The 20,337-nt window shown below is 35.9% G+C and overlaps 1 protein-coding gene across 1 annotated transcript in view; it reads right to left on the bottom strand.

The window, feature by feature from the left end:
* CDC73 (cell division cycle 73) overlaps positions 1 to 20,337 on the bottom strand; it is a 137,933-nt gene that overhangs the window by 108,447 nt on the left and 9,149 nt on the right. The window contains exons 4-9 of the mRNA XM_023203404.3: positions 15,922 to 15,984; positions 15,774 to 15,826; positions 13,232 to 13,320; positions 9,069 to 9,285; positions 3,642 to 3,740; positions 1,169 to 1,247 (exon numbers count right to left, since the gene is read on the bottom strand). Coding sequence (XP_023059172.1) covers positions 1,169 to 1,247; positions 3,642 to 3,740; positions 9,069 to 9,285; positions 13,232 to 13,320; positions 15,774 to 15,826; positions 15,922 to 15,984 — 600 coding nt within the window. The remainder of the gene's footprint in view (positions 1 to 1,168; positions 1,248 to 3,641; positions 3,741 to 9,068; positions 9,286 to 13,231; positions 13,321 to 15,773; positions 15,827 to 15,921; positions 15,985 to 20,337) is intronic.

Genomic DNA, 20,337 nt, shown 5'->3' with positions numbered 1-20,337 from the left:
AAAGGCAAATATTTTACATACTGCAAGCCTTAAAATCTCTGTCACAACTACCCAATTCTGTATCTGTAGCGCAAAAACAGAATAAACAATATATGTGATCAAATGGGGGCAACCCAATTTGGCCCACGGAGGGTTATATTTAGTTTTGGAGACGTAATTTACCAACCTCTGCTTTATATAATTCATTCCCCAAGAAAAACATTGAATATTATAACGAAAGAATGGACGTAGTCTTTCTATGGCACATATCCAGTGCATGCCTTTATCAACTAAATGAAGTCAGCACACAAAATTCATTGCATCAAGGCAACATATCATTTTAAAAAAACTTAAGATTTCAGATTATGCATAAAAATATCATTAACTTCCAGCTGCTTCTACTTCATATTTTCATGACTCAAGTCATGATGAAGATCCCAAGAGGAAGTTATACTGACATTAGTCTCACCTCACAACTGCAGAAATGGTTCATTACTGCATTAGCCACAATATCACGCAGACCATCACAAAGTAAGTCCTCCCATCATTGCTCAAAATCTGTTTCCAAGTTCTCAATGCACATACACATTTATAACTTGGGAAACATGACTTGACACATAAAGTCTCTACTTTATATAAAAACAAAAGCAGTATGAACAGCAGCAAACATTTATAGATAATTACTTACCTATCAGATATTATTCTGGGAACTTAATATTTATTAACCAGTCCAATACTCACAATAACCGTAAGAGACAGGTACTATAATATTTTAATTACACACAGGAGAAAACTAAGGCAGAATGCAGTTAAAGTAACATTAAAATTCACACAAAAAGTTAATACGACGTAAGCTATCTGGATCCAGAATCCATGCTACTAACCAGGGATTGGCCAACTTTTTTCTGTGAAGGGCCAAATAATATTTTTAGGCTTTGTAGGCTACACAGTCTCTACTGAAACAATTTAATACTGATGTCACAAAGCCAAAGCAGCCATATATAAAATACATAAATGAATGAGTGTGGCTGTGTCCCAACAAAATGTTATTTCAGAAAAATTGCAGTGGGTAAGATCTGGTCTGTAGACATTACTTTGCCAACCCTTACCCTACCCAAACATCAGCCCATACTGTCTCTCAAGTTCAACACAACCACACTAAGGGGAAGATAAGAATTAAGCAACTTGCCTTCTTTTCCTTTGAATCTTTCCTGATCGTATCTGTTATAGGCAGCTGGGATAGGCTGTTTGGTGCGCAAAGTAGGATCCTGTAAAAAAAATTAATTATGAGTTACTTGTTAGTATTTTTAAACGTCACTTATTTAATTTGCTGGAGTGCAGCAGTGTGACCATGGCTCACTGCAGCCAAGACCACCTGGGCCCAAGTGATCCTTCCCGCTCAGCCTTCCAAGTAGCTGGGACCACAGGCATGTACCGCCACACTCGGCTAATTTTTTTTTTTTTTAATTTTTTTATAGAGACAAAGTTTCACCATGCTGCTCAAGCTGGCTTTGAATTCCAGCCTCAGGTGATCGACCTCAGTCTCCCAAAGTGCTAGGATTACAGGTATGAGCCACTATACCTGGCTAAAGTATCTTTACGATGTAATACTCTTCCCTCCAATAATAATTGTTTTAACAAAACAAAACAAAAAACCCTTAAATTCAAAGTATATTCAGTTTAGTTTTAGAGACTTTTAGCTGAATTATCCACCAAACTATTAATCCTTAAATAAACATGAAAGCCATGATGATTAATCCATTATAAACAGAGTAAGACTGAAGTAAGAGGTATCTTTTTTAAAATAATTAGAAAAGGCTGTTAGTCTAATGATGCATTATTTAATCACAAATACTCTATCAATGTTTAACAAACTGAAAACACATATTTAACAATATTCTCAAAGCTACTTGGAAAATTCATGATGACTGAAATACTTCTCATTTTATTACAATAGGATTCTATATCAAATACGCCAAATAAAATATACTTATCAATACCTATCAAGAATGATAAATATATGCTTACTTCACACTAGGCATATACTTCTATAGTAAAGGGCCAAACATTAAAACCTTCAAGTATTCTAACGATTATATAAATATACAGAAAGAATATTCAGTCACAAATGGTAGAACTGTTTTAAGGTTTGACATGTTTCCTACCAATTGCTATTCGAAATGTCAACCAATTCATAATTCTAAGTACCCTGTGCTTTGCCATCATAGCTCTTACTTCACTACCTTTAACAAAAAAAAAAAAAAACATCTAATAAGTAAGGAACTGCTGAGGGATCTAGGTTACATGGTCATTATAAGAATCTAAGTAAACTCTGAAGATCTGAGGTGGAACAGTTTCATTCCAAAACCCTCCCCTGATTCGTGAAAAAACTGTCTTCCACGAAACTGGTCCCTGGTGCCAAAAAGGTTGGGGACTGCTGTATTAGACTACAAGCTCAAAGAAAGTAGGGACCATAATCTTTCTCATTATTGTATCTCAGGATCACTAGCAGACTGTCTAATAGTAGGCACTTAAGTACTTGATGGAGAATCAACTAAAAGTATTTATCTAATTATCAACAAAAGTCTACCATCTTTAAAAGTTAAATTCCAACAATTTCATGAGCAAATAAAACTACTACAAAGTAGTTGCAAAGGCTGTATTAGTACTCTAATACATTTCAATATGCCTTTTAAAACCTGACACAGTTTTAAAAATATAGAAGATTCTTTGGGAGGCTGAGGAAGGCGTATCACCTGAGATCAGAAGTTCAAGACCAGCCTGGCCAACATGATGAAACTCCATCTCTACTAAAAATACAAAACTTAGCCGGGCATGGTGGCATGTGCCTGTAATCCCAGCTACTTGGGAGGCTGAGGCAGAAGAATCACTGGAACCCAGGAGGTGGAGGTTGCAGTGAGCCAAGATCAGGCCAGTGACTCCAGCCTGGGCAACTGAGTGAGACTCTATCTCAAAAGAAAAATTTTTTAAATAAATTTTCTGTTTATAGAATCTTCTATTTTCTATTGCAGAAAATAGAAACAATTTCATTTTGTGTTTTGTTCCTTTGTTGAATCATATGAAAATAGCTGGAAGGATTTTCCACAAAATTAGAGTATGTTTGAATTTAAATACAGGCTATATGTCATACATGAAATTTACTTTGGGAGGGTCTTAAATAGCATTTCAAAGAGAAGGCAGTCAACTCTCAGAGCAGCTGAAATGGAGGCACAATTAAAGGAAACCATGGCTGGTGACTAGGAGAAATACATTCACCAAGGTGTAATAGATATAATGTCAAAAAGAACCCCAAACTGGGAGGTAACAGAGATTTATGTTATTAACAATGGTTAGTGATTGTCCCAAGCAACAGTGAGTAGGCCAGCCACAGTTTACCTAAAATAAATAAAGGGTTTTCCCTGATTAACCTTTTTCAGACTGTGACCCAGATATATTAAGAATTATTGCTCCGGTTAAGAATTACTGCTGAAGTAAGTAACTTTTAATGCTGGGAAGGGCTTTCACATCTTTCAGATATTCTGAAGCAGCAAAAGGTTTAGAATCCACTGATTTTAAAATATGAAGATGTCTTCAATGTTACTACACTGCAATGTAAGTGGCAACTTCATTAAAATTACTGTAAAGCAGTAAAGCATTCTTACCACAGGTGCTGCATTTGGGGCTGGTCGCTGTTCAGGTGCACGCCCTTCTTCTCTGGCTTTTACAGATTGAAGAATTGCAAAAATGTTCTTGGAAAAATTCTAAAATATAAATGGATTTTAATTAAGCCCACTTTAAATATACAATAGTAAATTTACTTAATAAATAATTTAAGACTAAGTTATCTTACTATCAATTCTTCCCTACTATGTATGTCATAAGGTATCATTATCATACACAAATGTAAAAACCAGTCACTAAGATATTCATCCAGAGACTGATTATTGTAAATCCCACGGTATTCATCATTTTCATTTTACTTAAACTGCTACAAATGTATTCATATATTTTGTATTCTGCATCTGTTCAAATATAAAACCAGAAAACAAGTAAAAATCTAAATAAGGCCAGGCGCAGTGGTTCACGCCTGTAATCTCAGCACTTTGGGAGGCCAAGGCGGCTGGATCACGAGGTCAGGAGATCAAGGCCATTCTGGCTAACATGGTGAAACCCCATCTCTACCAGAACTACAAAAAATTAGCCGGGTGTGGTGGCACCTGTAGTCCCAGCTACTTGGGAGGCTGAGGCAGGGGAATGGCGTGAATCCGGGAGGTGGAGCTTGCAGTGAGCCATGATAAAGTTGGAAAGTACAAGTACAAATGCTCTTCGACCTATGATGCAATCACATGCTGATCAAAAGTCAACACAGCTAACTAATCTGACTACTTTTTCCTTCAAGAAACATTCTTCCTTCATGCTACAGATTGAATGTCTCCTCTAACACTCATGTTGAAATTTTACTCCATTGTAATAGTATTAGGAGGTGGAGCCTTTAAAAGGTGAGTAGGTAGGTCCACCGTTACGAATGGATTAATGTTGTTATTGCAAAACATTACAGTAACGGGTCCACCATTACGAATGGATTAATGTTGTTATTGCAAAAGTGGGCTCAGATTCCCAATATAGTAAGTTTGGCCCCATTTCTCTCTGTGTCTCATTTGCTTGCTTGCTTGCTTCTGCCTTCTGCCATGAAATGACCCTCAGAAGATGCCACTGCTATGCTCTTGGATTTCCCAGCCTACTGAAATGTGAGAAATAAATTTCTTGTCTTCACAAATTACCCAGTCTGTGATACCCACAGCAGCAGAAAACAGACAAAGACACTTGGCCTCTGAGATGCTACTCTCTCTTGGTTTTACCCCTAATGTCTGACAGTTCCTTTGGGGCTCTTCTTATGCTGCCCATCAATTGCTTAACATTTGAAGGAATGTGTAGTAAGAATCTACTCTAAGCCAAACACCTTGCTTGGCACTTGGGTACAATCATGATCAAAAAAGACATGGTCCCTGCCTCATGAACCTCAAATACAACATAATTTCTCTTCTTTAAACAAAGTATTCTGTTTCCTTGGCTTGGACCACTCTTCCCACCTTACCCCTTTCACCTCTCTCACTAGCTTTTATTCTTTAGGTGTCACTCCTCTTTACTCTGAATTAAGTTAACTGCCCTTGCTGGGTGTCTGCCCTACAATGTACCTAATAATTACTGCTTATTTAATTTTGACTTCTGCTGAAGAGTGTAACTTCTGTGAGAGCTAAGACCAACGTACCTCCCCGGTCAGTGCTTAGCACTGGCCTAGTTTGTAGATGTTAAACACTATACAAATAAATATGTATATAAAATGAGAGGCTGCTTGAAACATCACTATTATCACTATATCAGTTGCAGTGTTAACTAATTCCTATAATTCTCTGGAGCAGCAAATATAAGTCTCAGGACCCCTTTGCACTCTTACAAAGGACTTAAAGCTCTTACTGAGGACCCCAAAGAGCTTTAAGTTTGTGTGAACTACAGTATCTATTGAATTAAAGATTAAAACTGAAAAAAATTTAAATTCTTTTAAAAATAAGAAGACAAGATCCATGTAAACATAATAGCATATTTCATGAAAAATCACTTTTCAAAATGCATAAAGGTAATGACAAGAAACAGTGGCAGGTTTTTAAATTTTGCAAATTTCCTTAATCTCTGGCTTAATAGAAGACAGCTATATTCTCAGATAGGCTTCTACATTCAACATTCACTGTGCTCTCTTATTTGGTCAAAGAATATAGAGAAAACGTATCCTCACACAAACAGTTGGAAAAGGGAAGAACATTCTAGTAGTTTTTCAGGTAACTGTGGATAGTCTTCTTTGATATTATATCATAATGCAATAAATGGTTCTTAAAGGTTAATGCAACATGGAAACCACATCCGTAAACTTTTTGTATAGGTACTTTAAAATCCATCAGTCTCTCTTGCACTTTAAATGAACTTTTTACCCATGCATGATTTGTGACAGCATTCACTGGTCATCTGGAAAATATCAGTCACTGATTATGCACATTTTCCAAATATTAACATGGTTAATTATACAGTATCAACAAACTATACTTGTTAGTATTATTTGTAAAAGACTCACTAGAAGACTTTAAGAATTAGAAAATTGCTTGTTTCTTTACTTATGGGTGGAAAAAGGATTAGAAAAGTGTTATGGTGACAGCAGCATAAAGAAACTTCCCAAAATTCTAATTTTCTCATGAAAGCTCTCATTTTATCTTTGGCAACAAACACTATCAGTTGCTTTCCTTGAAGGAACATATTTATTTCCTTCACTTTCAAAAAAGAAAAAAAAAATCTGCCAAATAACTAAGTCTGAATAACACTTACTCTAATAAAAAAATGTTGCTTCAGTTCATACTTCATACAATGGCACAAGTCTCTTGATGAGAATAACCATCATGTTTGCAGAAGTGCTTTCTACATTCCAATTTCATCACACAAAATATTAAAAAGACATACTTAAGGGTCAAGATTTAACAAAATTCATAAATTTTAAAAACATCATCAAGGACATTAGTGAATAAAGAACACAATGGCTACCAGTTAAGTGCCATTGCCTTGATTCACACCAAGACTGGCAGTTTTACCAACCACTGATTTTGCGCCATCACTGCAAAGGTCAATACAGTGAAAAATGCACATAAAATCTTAGTCTTATTATAAAAATCGTTGAAAATATATGAAAAGCAAATCTCACTACTTTAAAAATAAAGAGGAATTAATCAATATTATCATCAATCTACTATGTAGTAGAATTACAGGTGATTAACATCTTCCTTCTAGTAATATCCTTTTATTAGTTTTTCAACGATGAACATATACTAATTTATATATGTTTATATATATTTATCTTCAGATCGTATAAATCTTTCACCTAATTTATGTAAGTTTAAAAGTTGTTTTCTAAATGGTATTATAAAATCAAGTTGCTTTATTTGGGGTCCTTGAAAAAAATAACAACATATTTATACTTCTCATGAAACCTTTTTTTTTTTTTTTTTTTTTTTGAGACAGAGTCTTACTCTGTCACCCAGGCTAGAGTGCAATGGCACAATCTCAGCTCACTGTAACTTCCACCTCCCAGCTTCAAGCGATTCTCCTGGCTCAGCCTCCTGGGTAGCTGGGATTACAAGAACACGCCACCATGCCCAGCTAATTTTTGTGTTTTTAGTAGAGACAGGGTTTCACCATGTTGTCCAGGCTGGAATTGAACTCCTGACCTCAACTGGTCCACCTGCCTTGACTTCCCAAAGTGCTGGGATTACAGGCGTGAGCCACCGCACCTAGCCTCTCATGAATCTTCAACCTAACTTTTGTTCCTGAAACTCAAAAAAGAAGAAAGCCCTGATAACTAGTAATAATGCAGGTCTATCTAAAATCCACAAGGCTTTAAGTATCTAGAGTATTTTTTTATTCTCACCCGCCTAAGAGTATTTAGAGTGTACCTGATAAAAACAATACACAATCAAAGTATTTTTTTAAATGCTAATAATACTCATTTACGCAAGCCTAGCTACAATTCTTTTATTAACTTACTTTTTAAAAGATATAGTAGTACCAACAATATTAAATCAGTAAGTTTAGAAATGATGGTACAATCCTGCCACCTAGAGCTCAAAGAAAATTGTTCACCTCAATTACTTGAAAAAGTAATGTCCGGTCTAAAAGTTAGGTAGGATATATCACCTGTTTTTATTCCTCTACTACGAGTTTGAGATTTTTTGATTTTAATGAACACTGGTGGATCAACATAAGTCACAATATTACTCAAGTATTAGCCATACTAGACAGTGAAAATCAGTATCAACAAATCGTTTTATTGTAAAGAGCAAAAATGGAAGTTCACTCACATCCTCAGATTTCTCTATAATTCTAAGCTCTGGAGAATGATTCTTAATCTTAACCTTAGGTACTTTGTAAAACAAGTCAAAGTACAAAAGAAAAAGAAATGATTATTTTCTTCATATACTCTTTTCATAACTTTATTTCTACTAAAATAGCAATGTAAATTGAAGGCTAAAATCCCAAAAATCTACAACCAAAACCAATTTGCCTAAAACAGTGTTAAATTTCAGTTTCACAAGTAACCTTGCACACTTCAACATTCTTACTAGATCATCACTATTAACAATTATGCATCAGTGGAGAAAACATTTAAGAGAAAATTGAGGCACTGAAGAGGAAAAGACAAATGAAAGTAAGTACATAAATCAGGATAAATGCATCCTCTTTTTGGAGATCCATGAAAATATTGGACATTCAAGTATTTCAGATTTTTATCTTTCAAAATATAAAGTGCATATCTCCTTTAACCAGCAATTTGTTTCGAAGAATTAATCCTTTGTCTATATACACATAAATACACAAAGGTGTATGTACAACAATGTTTTCTAATGCATTATTCATAACAGTGAAAAGGAAGCGAGGGAAGGAGGAAGAGAGGGAAACAGGAGGAGAAAGAGAGGAAGGCAGAGGGAGATAGAAGAAAGGAAGGCCAGAGAAAGGGAGAAAAATCACACACTTTTTGGAGCAAAAACAAGAGAAAACAATTTCCACTAATAGGGAACAAATGAAAAAACTGCTATACCACACAACAGAATATAGTGTGTAAAATATACTCGATAAATGTTTGCTACAGATTTCCATAAGTTCTCTACTATATGGGAAAAAAAATAATGATGGCATTAATAACCAGAGAACTTGTCATCAATATTATTCCTTGTTTATTATTATTAGGTTTAAGCAAAAATGACTCAACAGGAAAACTAGACCATTCTTTGATTTGCAAATCATGTGTGAAGGAGCTTGTATTTTGATTCCTACTTTTTCATCACCATCTCTGATGAATAACAATCATATTCAAGAATGGAATGGTAAAAATGACCATCTGGAAATCTATATTATTACTGAGCTTTCAAAGAGATAAAACTTGAAACTTCCACCTAAAAGCAAACTTTAACCAATTCTATAACCACAGATTAAACACACACACACACTCTCTCTCTCTCTCTCACTCCAATGAATGAGTAAAATATTTTAACTACCTTTCCTGTGCTTTGTAAGATGGTTGTTCTTGTCCTCCATACTCTCTCTCTGCTGACAATATCTCGGGTCACATCTACCTCAGCATCCACAAAACTCCTCTGTTTAAGGGCAGTTATGTCATCATCTAGATCAGTCTTGATAGTAGATCTTTTCTTAGCCATAATTTTGGCTTTGATTGCAGCAATTTTTTCCACTGACATAGCTTCAGACAAAGACCTAAAAGCAATTTCTTTTTTAAATTTTCACAGCAAGGATTCCTGGAGTGTATCATAAATATATTTTGTTACATTTATAAATTTCTGGTAAAAACACTTTAATGGTAATAATTAAGGTTTTCTTATCTGTAAGACTGACTTGCTATTCTGCAATTACATAAAATTTTTATAAGGAATTTATGTCAAGATATTACTCTAAGAGCAAATTAGTAATTTCTTAGAAGTATCAATGCAACAAAATTCTTGATGGTTTTTCATCTCTTCCCCGCAAAAAAGCAGGACTCATTAATATAGGTGCTTTTCTTTATATTTTTTCTGTCTACAGAAATTACACACACACACAGAGGCCACTTTGGAAGGGGGTAAAAAATCCATCCTACAGAAAGTTCAAAGCCTAGGTTTTCCTTGAAATTTATTTCAAGGTTTCAAACTTGTATGCCATAGTGCAGAACATAATTAAGTGACAGGCTTTTATGTCACAAAAACATACTCCTTTAATCTCTGGAAGATAAAACCGTATTTTATACAGTTTCCTTTTTCTTCCCTTTCCTTGATTTTCAAATAGGCAAAATAGTAAAAAGAGACTACGTTTGCAGAAATATTAAAAAAGACTTAACACTGAAAGTATACATGTCATAAAATGATAATCTTAAGCAAAGTGTCTTTTATCATGTAAAATGAGAAAAAGAATTAAAAAGTATTTGGGTACCTTAATAACAGTAGACAAAAATATTACTTTAGTCACAAGATGAAAATCCTGAATTATGTTTACACAAAATCTGGAAAAAGGATGAAAATTCCTGCAGGTTTAAATACAGTAGTATTATACAGTATTCTAATTTTATTTAGATTAGGTATGAAGGTACTTTATAGTAGTGCTCATATGCACCTGGCATTTGATGCATTTTGTGCAATACTGTCCAGATTTCCCTTAAAATCTAAAGCATACCAGCATACCTTAAGCCAAATTCAAATACAGTACTCCTCTGTTTGGCTTTCCAAAGTTTCAGTTACCCGCTATCAACCACAGTCCAAAATATTAAATGGAAAATTCCAGAAATAAATAATTCATAAGTTTTAAATTATGTGCCATGCTCAGTAGCCTGCTGAAATCTTGTACTGTCCTGCCTGGGACACCTGCCTGGGATATCCAGACACAAATGATCCCTTTGTCCAATGTATCGATACTGTACACACTACCTGCCCAGTAGTCGCTTAATAACCATCTTGGTTATCAGACTGATGATGGCAGCATCAAAGTACTTATGTTCAAGTAGCCCTTATTTTACCTAATAATGGCCCCAAAACACAAGAGTAGTGATGCTAGCAATTCGCATATGCCACTCCCAAAGTGCTTCCCTTAAATGACAAGGTGACCTTGGGGCTCCTTGGCTGGAGGTCAGGACTATCCGAGGTTTCAGGCACCCACTGGAGGTCTTGGAACATATCCCCGGAAGGCAGCTGGGTGACTACTGTACTTCTCCAAACTATAATCAAGCCTCCAATGGACTTTGAAACATAGAACTTCTACTTACAGCCAAGATGAAGTACCAGAGACTAGACTAACCCTCCAGCCTTTAAATAACCAGTCAAAATACATAAAACAATGGTTTACTAGATGCTAGATACTAAGCAATGAAGGACACTAATTCCCTAACAAATGAGAAACAAACAAGGTAAGCCCTATGACTGCCTCAGCTTATTGCCTTGTAAGTTTCCAAGACATGGCCTTGCCAGGCGAACCCATATAGAACTGAGCGGATTCTCAGATAAGAAGAAATGGAGCTGTGATTACAGCAAGACCAAGATAGTTAGAATTCATAGGTCAGAACACCTGAGAAGTGTATAGAAGGTCCCCCTCACATACCCCGGCAGAATTCTGACTAACACAAATATGAAAAAACTAAGGCTGAATAAAGAACCACCCAAGTAGATTAGACAGAATAATGTCTAGTGGTCACACAAGGTGAAGAATAGTGCCTGTTCCACTAGCCAAAATGAAACCGCATGTTTTGAGGTATTACGTACTCAGAATGGTCTTGCCTCAGTGGGTGGGGAATAATTACCCCAGCAGACCAATGTTCAGATAAATTAAAATCAAGACCCAAAACTGTTTCCAAGAGATTTAACTGTGTCCCAAAAAAAGCTAAAGATGATGTGGGAAAATATAACAATATCTAGCACTCAACAAGGTAAAAAGTATACACAATGTTTGAGATCACATGACACATAATAAAGCAGGAAAATGTAATAAAGCAGACATGTAATAAAGCAGAATGAAGAGAAATATCAATCAATCTCAAGGCGTGAAAATAATTACAAGAACTATGTTCTATATTTCAACAAGCTAAATGAAAAGATGAAGTAGGTATGTTTTTTAAAAAACAGCAAAACATACAAAAATTAGCCGGGTGTGGTGGCATATGCCTGTAATCCCAGCCACTCGGGAGGCTGAGGCAGGAGAATCGCTTGAACCCAGGAGGCGGAAGTTGCAGTAAGCCAAGATCACGCCACTGCACTCCAGCCTGGGTCACAAGAGCCAAACTCTATCTCAAAAAAAAAAGAGCAAAACAAATTTGAGATGAAAACTACAACACTGGAGACTAAACATGCATGGGATTACAGAAAAAAAAAATTAAGTAAAGTTGAAAACACAACAGAAACTATACAAAAAGAACTCAAAAAAGAATATAACAGACAGAAAATGAATTCAAGAAAAGAAAAGAACATAAGTGAACTGTCAAAGAAAAAAATTTAAAGTTCAGCCAGGCGCGGTGGCTCACGCCTGTAATCCCAGCACTTTGGGAGGCCAACGCAGGTGGATCACGAGTTCAGGAGTTTGAGACCAGCCTGGCCAACATGGTGAAAACATCGTCTCTACCAAAATTAGCCGGGCATTGTGGCAGGCGCCTGTAATCCCAGCTACTCGGGAGGGTGAGGCAGGAGAATCGCTTGAAACCAGAAGGCAGAGGTTGCAGTGAGTCCAGATCGTACCACTGCACTCTAGCCTGGGCGAAAGAGCGAAAATCTGTCTCCAAAAAAAAAAAAAAAAAGTAAAGTTCAATACAACAGAAACGATCCAAAAATAGCTCAAAAAAGAATACAGCCGGGCGCGGTGGCTCAAGCCTGTAATCCCAGCACTTTGGGAGGCCGAGACGGGCGGATCACGAGGTCAGGAGATCGAGACCATCCTGGCTAACATGGTGAAACCCCGTCTCTACTAAAAAATACAAAAAACTAGCCGGGCGCGGTGGCTGGCACCTGTAGTCCCAGCTACTCGGGAGGCTGAGGCAGGAGAATGGCGGGAACCTGGGAGGCGGAGGCGGAGCTTGCAGTGAGCTGAGATCCAGCCACTGCACTCCAGCCTGGGCGACAGAGCGAGACTCCGTCTCAAAAAAAAAAAAAAAAGAATATAAACAGACAGAAAAGAATCCAAAAAAAGAAAAAAACGTAAGTGAGCTGTCAAACAACTTCAAGTAGAGTTTGAGTAGTCGGAATCCAGAAAAATGAAAACATTTTTAAAAAGTGAAGAAACTATGCCCATCCATTTATGTACTATGGCTGCTTTCCCTACACCACATAAGCTCAGTAGTTTCAAGAGACCATATTACCTTCAAAGCTAAAAATATTTAATATGTGGCACTTTCCAGAAAAAGTTTGCTGACCTCTGCTGTACATAATCAACAACATAAAATGAATTTCTCAGCTTATAAAACAATTTTTAAAAAGAAAGATCAACATGGTAATAGAATTAAGAAGACTTTTCAAAAAGCATGATAAACACATGAACTTCCAATCCCCACACATACTCTTATGAACTAAGAGCACAGAGGCATACAATGAATCCAAGAGGTAAACATAAATGTGGAGACCATTTTAATATTTCTTTTCCTTATACCTTTACATATATGTAAACTACCTACTTTCTACTTAAAAACAATTCTTACCTAATCTGTTCGGTCTGTACAATCCCTTCTTTATGACCCTCCAAACGGGCAGCCAATCTCTCTTTATCAAGGCGCACACACTCTTCATCCTGGAAATAACCACTGGTTAATGCATTTTAAATTTTTATTTAACTTTTGAGAAGAAAATACACACAAACAACTTTTCCTTACCAAATTTCCTACCTCTACAATTCTAGGTATCAGTGTCTTTAGGCCAACTTCAAGACTAAAACTTTTAGCTACATAAAGATAATAACAATAAATATATGTTGAATCTTAGGACTGGAATCATCTAATAGCTTAAGAAAAACTTGCTTAGCCACTTTTTTCTTTATGATTAAGTGTTCTTCCCACATCATAACTGATTTTCTTCAGAAAGATACAACAAATAAATCCATCTTTTTGAGAAAGTTAATAACCAAATGTTATGACAAGCCTTCACCAAAGTCAAAAATTTCATTTTGGCATCTCCATTTTTTTTTCATCTGTTGCTACAGGTCCTGAATCCATTAGCACTAATCAAAATGCTTTAAAGGAAAACCTTAAAGATTTTCAAAGGATGGTCCTTAGAACGTCAGAAACTTCCAACTAAATGCCTCATGGGCCACTTCAAGATCCTGTCTGAAATTCAACCCTAGTAGCTCAGCTTTTATCTAATTCACATATTATGATGTCAAATAAAATTTAGTCTGAAAAGCAACTGGTTAAAAACAAAACAAAATCTGGTAACCTTGATCTAGTTTAATGTTCATATTCAACAAATAACAAAACTGAGGACCAGAGTCAATGACTATGACTAATGGAATACAAAATTGTATAAAAAGCATCAGCATACTCCAGAGATCCAAAAAGGTGTTGGGCTCCAACTCATGTCCTATTATGAATCTATCACGTAAAAATCTTAAAATGAATACATCGGCTGAAATAAATGCAAAAATATTTTGGCAAATGCATCCAATTTTTTCCACATGCAATGAAGATATAGCCCAGATTACTCAAATTCCTTATGAAACTACCAATTTTAAAGACAACTGCGGCCTAGATTTTTATCAAATCAGAAACTCTGCCCTCAGTTTCTCTTTCCTAGTACAGTTCCTTACAGGTCCTCAAAAGACATAAACTGAACTGAAAACAAATGCTGAAAACCATAGCTGTTTATGTAACACATTTCAACCCTACAAATGATTTGAAAAAAAAAAAAAATGTATTATGCCATTTCCTGCTGATTTTTTAAGTTACTAGAATCCTAGGAAACTAGGACTTCTGCCACGGTGAATTTTTTCAAACAGACTGTGGTGTTCAGATTGTTTCAAATAAATGGCATCCCTTGAGCTGGGTGTAGTGGCTCATGGCAGTAATCCCAGCACTTTGGGAGGCCAGGAATTTGAGATCAAATAAATAGTATCCCTAAATTCATACACACTGTTTAACCACAGGTCACAATCTCCCTTCATGTAAGGGGAAATATTCAATTTTACTACCACAAAATTTATACCCAGTATAGTGGTATGGCTAGAACCCAGACTACCAAGGTTCCAACTGGTTCTTCAAACCTCAGCAATTCACTTACTCTGTCTGAGCCTATTCGCTCATAGATGACATGCATGGTTCTACCAACTTAATGAGTTCTGGGAGTACTATGCATATCATCTATGAGCAAATAAGATTACATGAGTTAATACATATAAAGTACTTAGAATGACACATACCATAGAGCAGTAACAATGAATCAATTATCATTTTCTTAAAAATATCAGATCCATGTCTCAGAATATCCTTAATTAAAATTACATTAAAGTGGTAGGTACTTCGTGTTCACAGCTCTGAGCAGTAAAGCAAGCACCCATAACACATTGTTTCAAAGGTAGGCAAACTACATCCCAAAGACCAATTCTTGCCCGCCATCTGTTTTCTGAAGTTTTTTACAGAAACATAGCCACATCTGTTCATTTATGTATTGTCTATGAGTGCTTTCACACTGCAATATTAAATAGTTGCAACATAAACTATATGGCCCATAAAGCTTAAAATATTTACTATCTGGAAAGTCACTATTTTAAAAACCCTGTCTCTATCCAAAAAAAAAAAAAAAATTAGCCGGACATGGTGGCAGGCACCTGCATCCCAACTACTCAGAGGCTGAGGTGAGGGGATCGCTCGAGCCCCGGAGGTCGAGGCTACAGTAAGCTATGATTACACCACTGGACTCCAGCCCGGGTGACAGAGAAAGATTTTGCCTTAAAAAAAAAAAAAAAAGAAAGAAAGACAAGAAAGGAAGAAGAATTCTGACCCTTGAGCCAATGTTCTTCAATAAGAATATAAAAGCAAAGAAAATAAAATGATTTGTCCATCACATAGCTTGCATGTGTGAGAGCTTAAACTATAGCTTGAGCTACTTATTAATCAATTGTTCTTTCTACCACAAAAATTTTTCCAAGAAAAACAGCTTCTCAAGTTACTGCAATCAAAGAATCCTTGTTACTACAGAATCCCAATTTCAATAAGAATATAAACAAAATTGTTTAAAATAAAGTTTCTTTACCTCAATTCGTGGTTTCTTTGCTTCTGCTAAAACTTCATCTGCAGCTCGTTTAACTATAAAAGAAACAGAATTTATTATTTATAATAAATAAATGTGTAGTTTGGAATGGGTTTCTGAAAGTTCAATATAAACATGCAACAAGACATACCTTGAGTAGATCGCTGAAGACCTATTTCTAAGGGAGCGCTTCTGTCTATACTTGCCGATGTTGCTGAAGAGATAAAAAGATTCATGTAAGAATTACTATTTCAACATATATATTGGGTATTATTACAAGTGAAATGCTCTAAGTTTTTTATATATTTCTATATGGTGATTTTCTCTCGGTAAAAAATTCAGTTTTAAAACAGCTCTGCAAAAATATTTTATTAAAAGACTAATCTATACTACAAAGTCTCTAAGAGGACAAACTATTTTTAACAATTCAGCTTACAAATTACTGAGATAATCTGACTGAAATTAGTTGCTTCAAAGTATATGCTCCAACATCATAACATAGATACCTAAAAAGGTATCTCTAAACATAAATAAGTAAATACATAAACATATACATACACAAACATATATATACAGACAAGATTTTCTTAAAGTCAGCATTCACCCTAAACATGCAATTTTCATTTATTCACAACTGGTAAAAACTAAATTACTTTTAAAATTACATTAATTTTTGAATGGCTCAACAAAAAGGGGTATACCTGTCCCCATTCACCTAGTTCCCACCACCCTATGCAGCCAACTAGTCTTTTACATATCCTTCTAGAGTTTCTTTCTGTAGATAGAAGAAATACAAAATTATTATTACCCTTTTTAATACAAAAGGTGACATACTAAACATACTGTTCTGAACCTTGTTTTCTTTTTTACCTAACAACTTATCTCCCATATCCCTCCATATCAGTAAGTAGAGCATTTCCTTAACTTTTTTTTGAGATGGAGTCTCACTCTGACACCCAGGCTGGGGTGCAGTGGTGATCTCGGCTCACTGCAAGCTCTGCCTCCCAGGTTCACGCCATTCTCCTGCCTCAGCCTCCAGAGAAGCTGGGACTACAGGCACATGCCACCACGCCCAGCTAATTTTTTTATATTTTTAGTAGAGACAGGGTTTCACCGTGTTAGCCAGAATGGTCTCCATCTCCTGACCCTGTGATCCACCTACCTAGGCCTCCCCAAGTGCTGGGATTACAGGCTTGACCCACCGCGTCAGGCCCTCCTTAACTCTTTTTTTATAGTTACTGAGTACTCTACTGTATGGCCTAACTACAATTTATTTAACTAGGTCCCTGTTGACGAGCTGTTCAATTTTAGTCTTCTGTCATTACAAACAATGGCACAATAATATATTAATACAAAGTCATGTCATATATTTTCATAAATATATAAATGTACATATATATACACACATATATACACACACACATATATATATGGCAAGATTTTTTTAAAGTTAGCATTCACCAGCAGGGCGTGGTGGCTCACGCCTGTAATCTCAGCACTTTAGGAGGCTGAGGCAGGTGGATCACGAGGTCAGGAGATCGAGACCATCCTGGCTAACACCGTGAAACCCTGTCTCTACTAAAAATACCCAAAAAATTAGCCAGGTGTGGCAGTGGGCACCTGTAGTCCCAGCTACTTGGGAGGCTGAGGCAGGAGAATGGCACGAACCCGGGAGGCAGAGCTTGCAGTGAGCTGAGATTGCGCCACTGCACTGCAGCCTGGGCAACAGAGCGAGACTCTGTCCCAAAAAAAAATAAAAAATAAAATAAAATAAAATAAAGTTAGCATTCGCTAAATGTGTAATTTTTAGTTATTCACAACTGCTAAAAATGCTACTTTTAGTAGTTTTTTTAGCTAAAGCAGCATTCGCTACATGTGCAATTTTTAGTTATTCACAACTGCTAAAAAAAAAAAAAAAAAAGGCTAAACAAAACATACCTCTAGGATAAAATTCCAGACACAGGATTTATTTCTATATTAAATTTGCAATGTTAGACTGCTGCCAATTCTTCAGTGGGAGTGTAGGGGTATACTGACTAACATTATAACCAACAATATAGAAGAATATCTGTTTTCTCACTGCTCCACCAGACCACACTATCAAACTTACAGATTTTTATCTATCAGTTAAAAAAAAAATCCTATCTCTGTATAGTTTAAATTTGCAATTCTCTTACTCTAAATGAAATTAAGCGTTTTCATGATTTTATCACCTTTTCTTTGAATTTATGACATAATCCATAAAGTGGTCTTTTATGCATAAAGTTCCAAGACCCTTCATATATTAGTGAGATTAACCCTTTATCTGTGATGAGTTGAAATATTAATATATTTTCCCAGTTTGTCATGTCTTTTGTTTTTCATAGTACAGAACTTTACTACCTTTATCAGCTTGTAACTGAATAATCCCACCTTTCTCCCACTGACTTGACATGTCTCTTTACTAATATGTTAAATTCACATATAGATTTCTCACCTAACAGATAAAGTTGTTTTATTAGTGTATCTATTCATTTAGTTTTTTTTTTTAATTATCAGGGTTTTAAGTTCTCTAGAATGACTAGCCTTTTCTCAATGCTCTTCTACAAATTTTTAGGATGCTTACTTTTGCCAATGAACTTTAGAATTACCTTGTCTAGTTCTACTCCTATCTCAAGAAAAACCAGAGATTCTTATTGAGACCATGTTAAATGTATAAATTAAGAACTAACGTCTCTACCTGTTAGTCTTCCTAGGAATACAGTCTTGATATTTGCTCAACCTTTTCATTAAACTATTAAATTAACAGTCGTTAAAAAGTAGCAAAGCAATATGCTTAGTGACTAAATTTGTCCTATAGAAACTACAGGAAATGACATAGATGGATACAGGGCAACTCTACTTTTGATTCTAAAAAGAAAAACCATTTGCTGTGAAGTGCTTCCCCAAAAACTAGCCTATTTATCAGGCTCGCCTGTGACGCTTAAGAATAGAGAATCTTAGACCTTATACCACATCTTCTGAGGCCAAAAACAAACACACACACACACTATTTTCAAACCATATGATTCTCATCATTTAAAAAGTTAGAGAAATACTGCTCGAAAGAATCAAATTTGCTTTGATTAAAAAAAAAAAAAAATGGCTGGGCGCAGTGGCTCATGCCTGCAATCCCAACACTTTGGGAGGCCAAGGAAGGAGGACTGCTTGAGTCCAAGAGTTCAAGACCAGCCTGAACAATGTAGTGAGACCCCATCTCTGAAAGAAAAAATAAAAATAAAAAAGTTTCTTCTATCCTTCCCAACTCCATCCTCTTCACAGAATTGAGACTCCCTCTTCAATACTGCTGGGTTCTAAACTTTTGTGTATCCAGTCTCCCTTGCATGACAGTAAGCATGTTTACATGTTTAAGACAGGGATTTGGCATTTTGCACAATGCATAATGCTTTTAAGAATAAGCATGTAATAAGTCCTTATTGAATGAGGATAGCATAGGAAGAAAGCATTCCTAATGATGACCTTTCCATTATACACAAGATTCTCTGTGGAAATCAATCTTACTGCTTAAAGCCATGCACGACAAGACAGTTATTAATGACTTAAAGGTACTACACTCCACACTCGGCAAAGTAAGACCCAACAGTTCTATTATACCAACGTATTTGTACTCTGTAAGAGAGTAAATTAATAATTATTCATTTACTAAGAACCTAGTATGCACCACTATTCTAAATGCTGGGATTTTAACAAGACAAATGACTGTCTGTCCCCTTAGAATTTACTTTCTAATGGGAAAGACAGACACTATGTACATAAACAGACATATAATTTCAGGTCCATGTATCAGATTTGATGAAAAATAAATCAGGATGGCACTACATAAAAACCACAGAAGGGGGAAAGAAATACTATATTTTAGAGTAGTCAGAGAAGTCTTCTCTGATGGAACAACATTTAGAAAAACACTTGAGCACAAATCTAAAAGAAATAGTAAGGAAGTGAACCATGTGATAATGCAGAGAACGAGAACTCAAGATAGAAGAGAAAGTGCAAAGGCGCTAAGATTGGCATAGCTAAAAGATAAAAAAGACTGACTGTTATGAGCAAAGGAAGACTGGTAGAAGATGAAGTCACAGAGATTTAGGCAGAGGCAAGATCACTGCCAGGGTAACAAGTATGAGTTTTATTCTAAGAGTGATGGGAAGCCACAGGTGAGTGACACAATCAAGTTTATATACTTTTTCAAAAGCAGGACACTCTTTACTGCTAAGACTACACTACAGGAAAAAAAGAGTGGGGACCTGTGAGGAAGCTATACAATAATCTAAAAAGGAAGGATGAAATAGGTAGAATGGTAAGAAACTGTCATACTTTTAAAGAGAGAAAAAAACAACTTGTTGATAGAATGGAAGTGAGATGTGACAAAGATTTCACCAGAGTTCTGGCCTAAGCAACTGCAGGAATAGGGTACCACTACCCCTTACTAAAGTGGCAACACTGAGGAAAGGAGCAGACTTGTTTTTGTTTTGTGTCAGGGCAGAAGGGAAAGAGGGAATCGGGCTTTCTAGTTTCAATATGTTAAATTGCA

This window comes from Piliocolobus tephrosceles, chromosome 1, assembly GCF_002776525.5.
Source record: "Piliocolobus tephrosceles isolate RC106 chromosome 1, ASM277652v3, whole genome shotgun sequence".
In the NCBI taxonomy this organism is placed as follows: domain Eukaryota; kingdom Metazoa; phylum Chordata; class Mammalia; order Primates; family Cercopithecidae; genus Piliocolobus; species Piliocolobus tephrosceles.
This window is presented reverse-complemented; position numbering and strand designations above follow the sequence as displayed.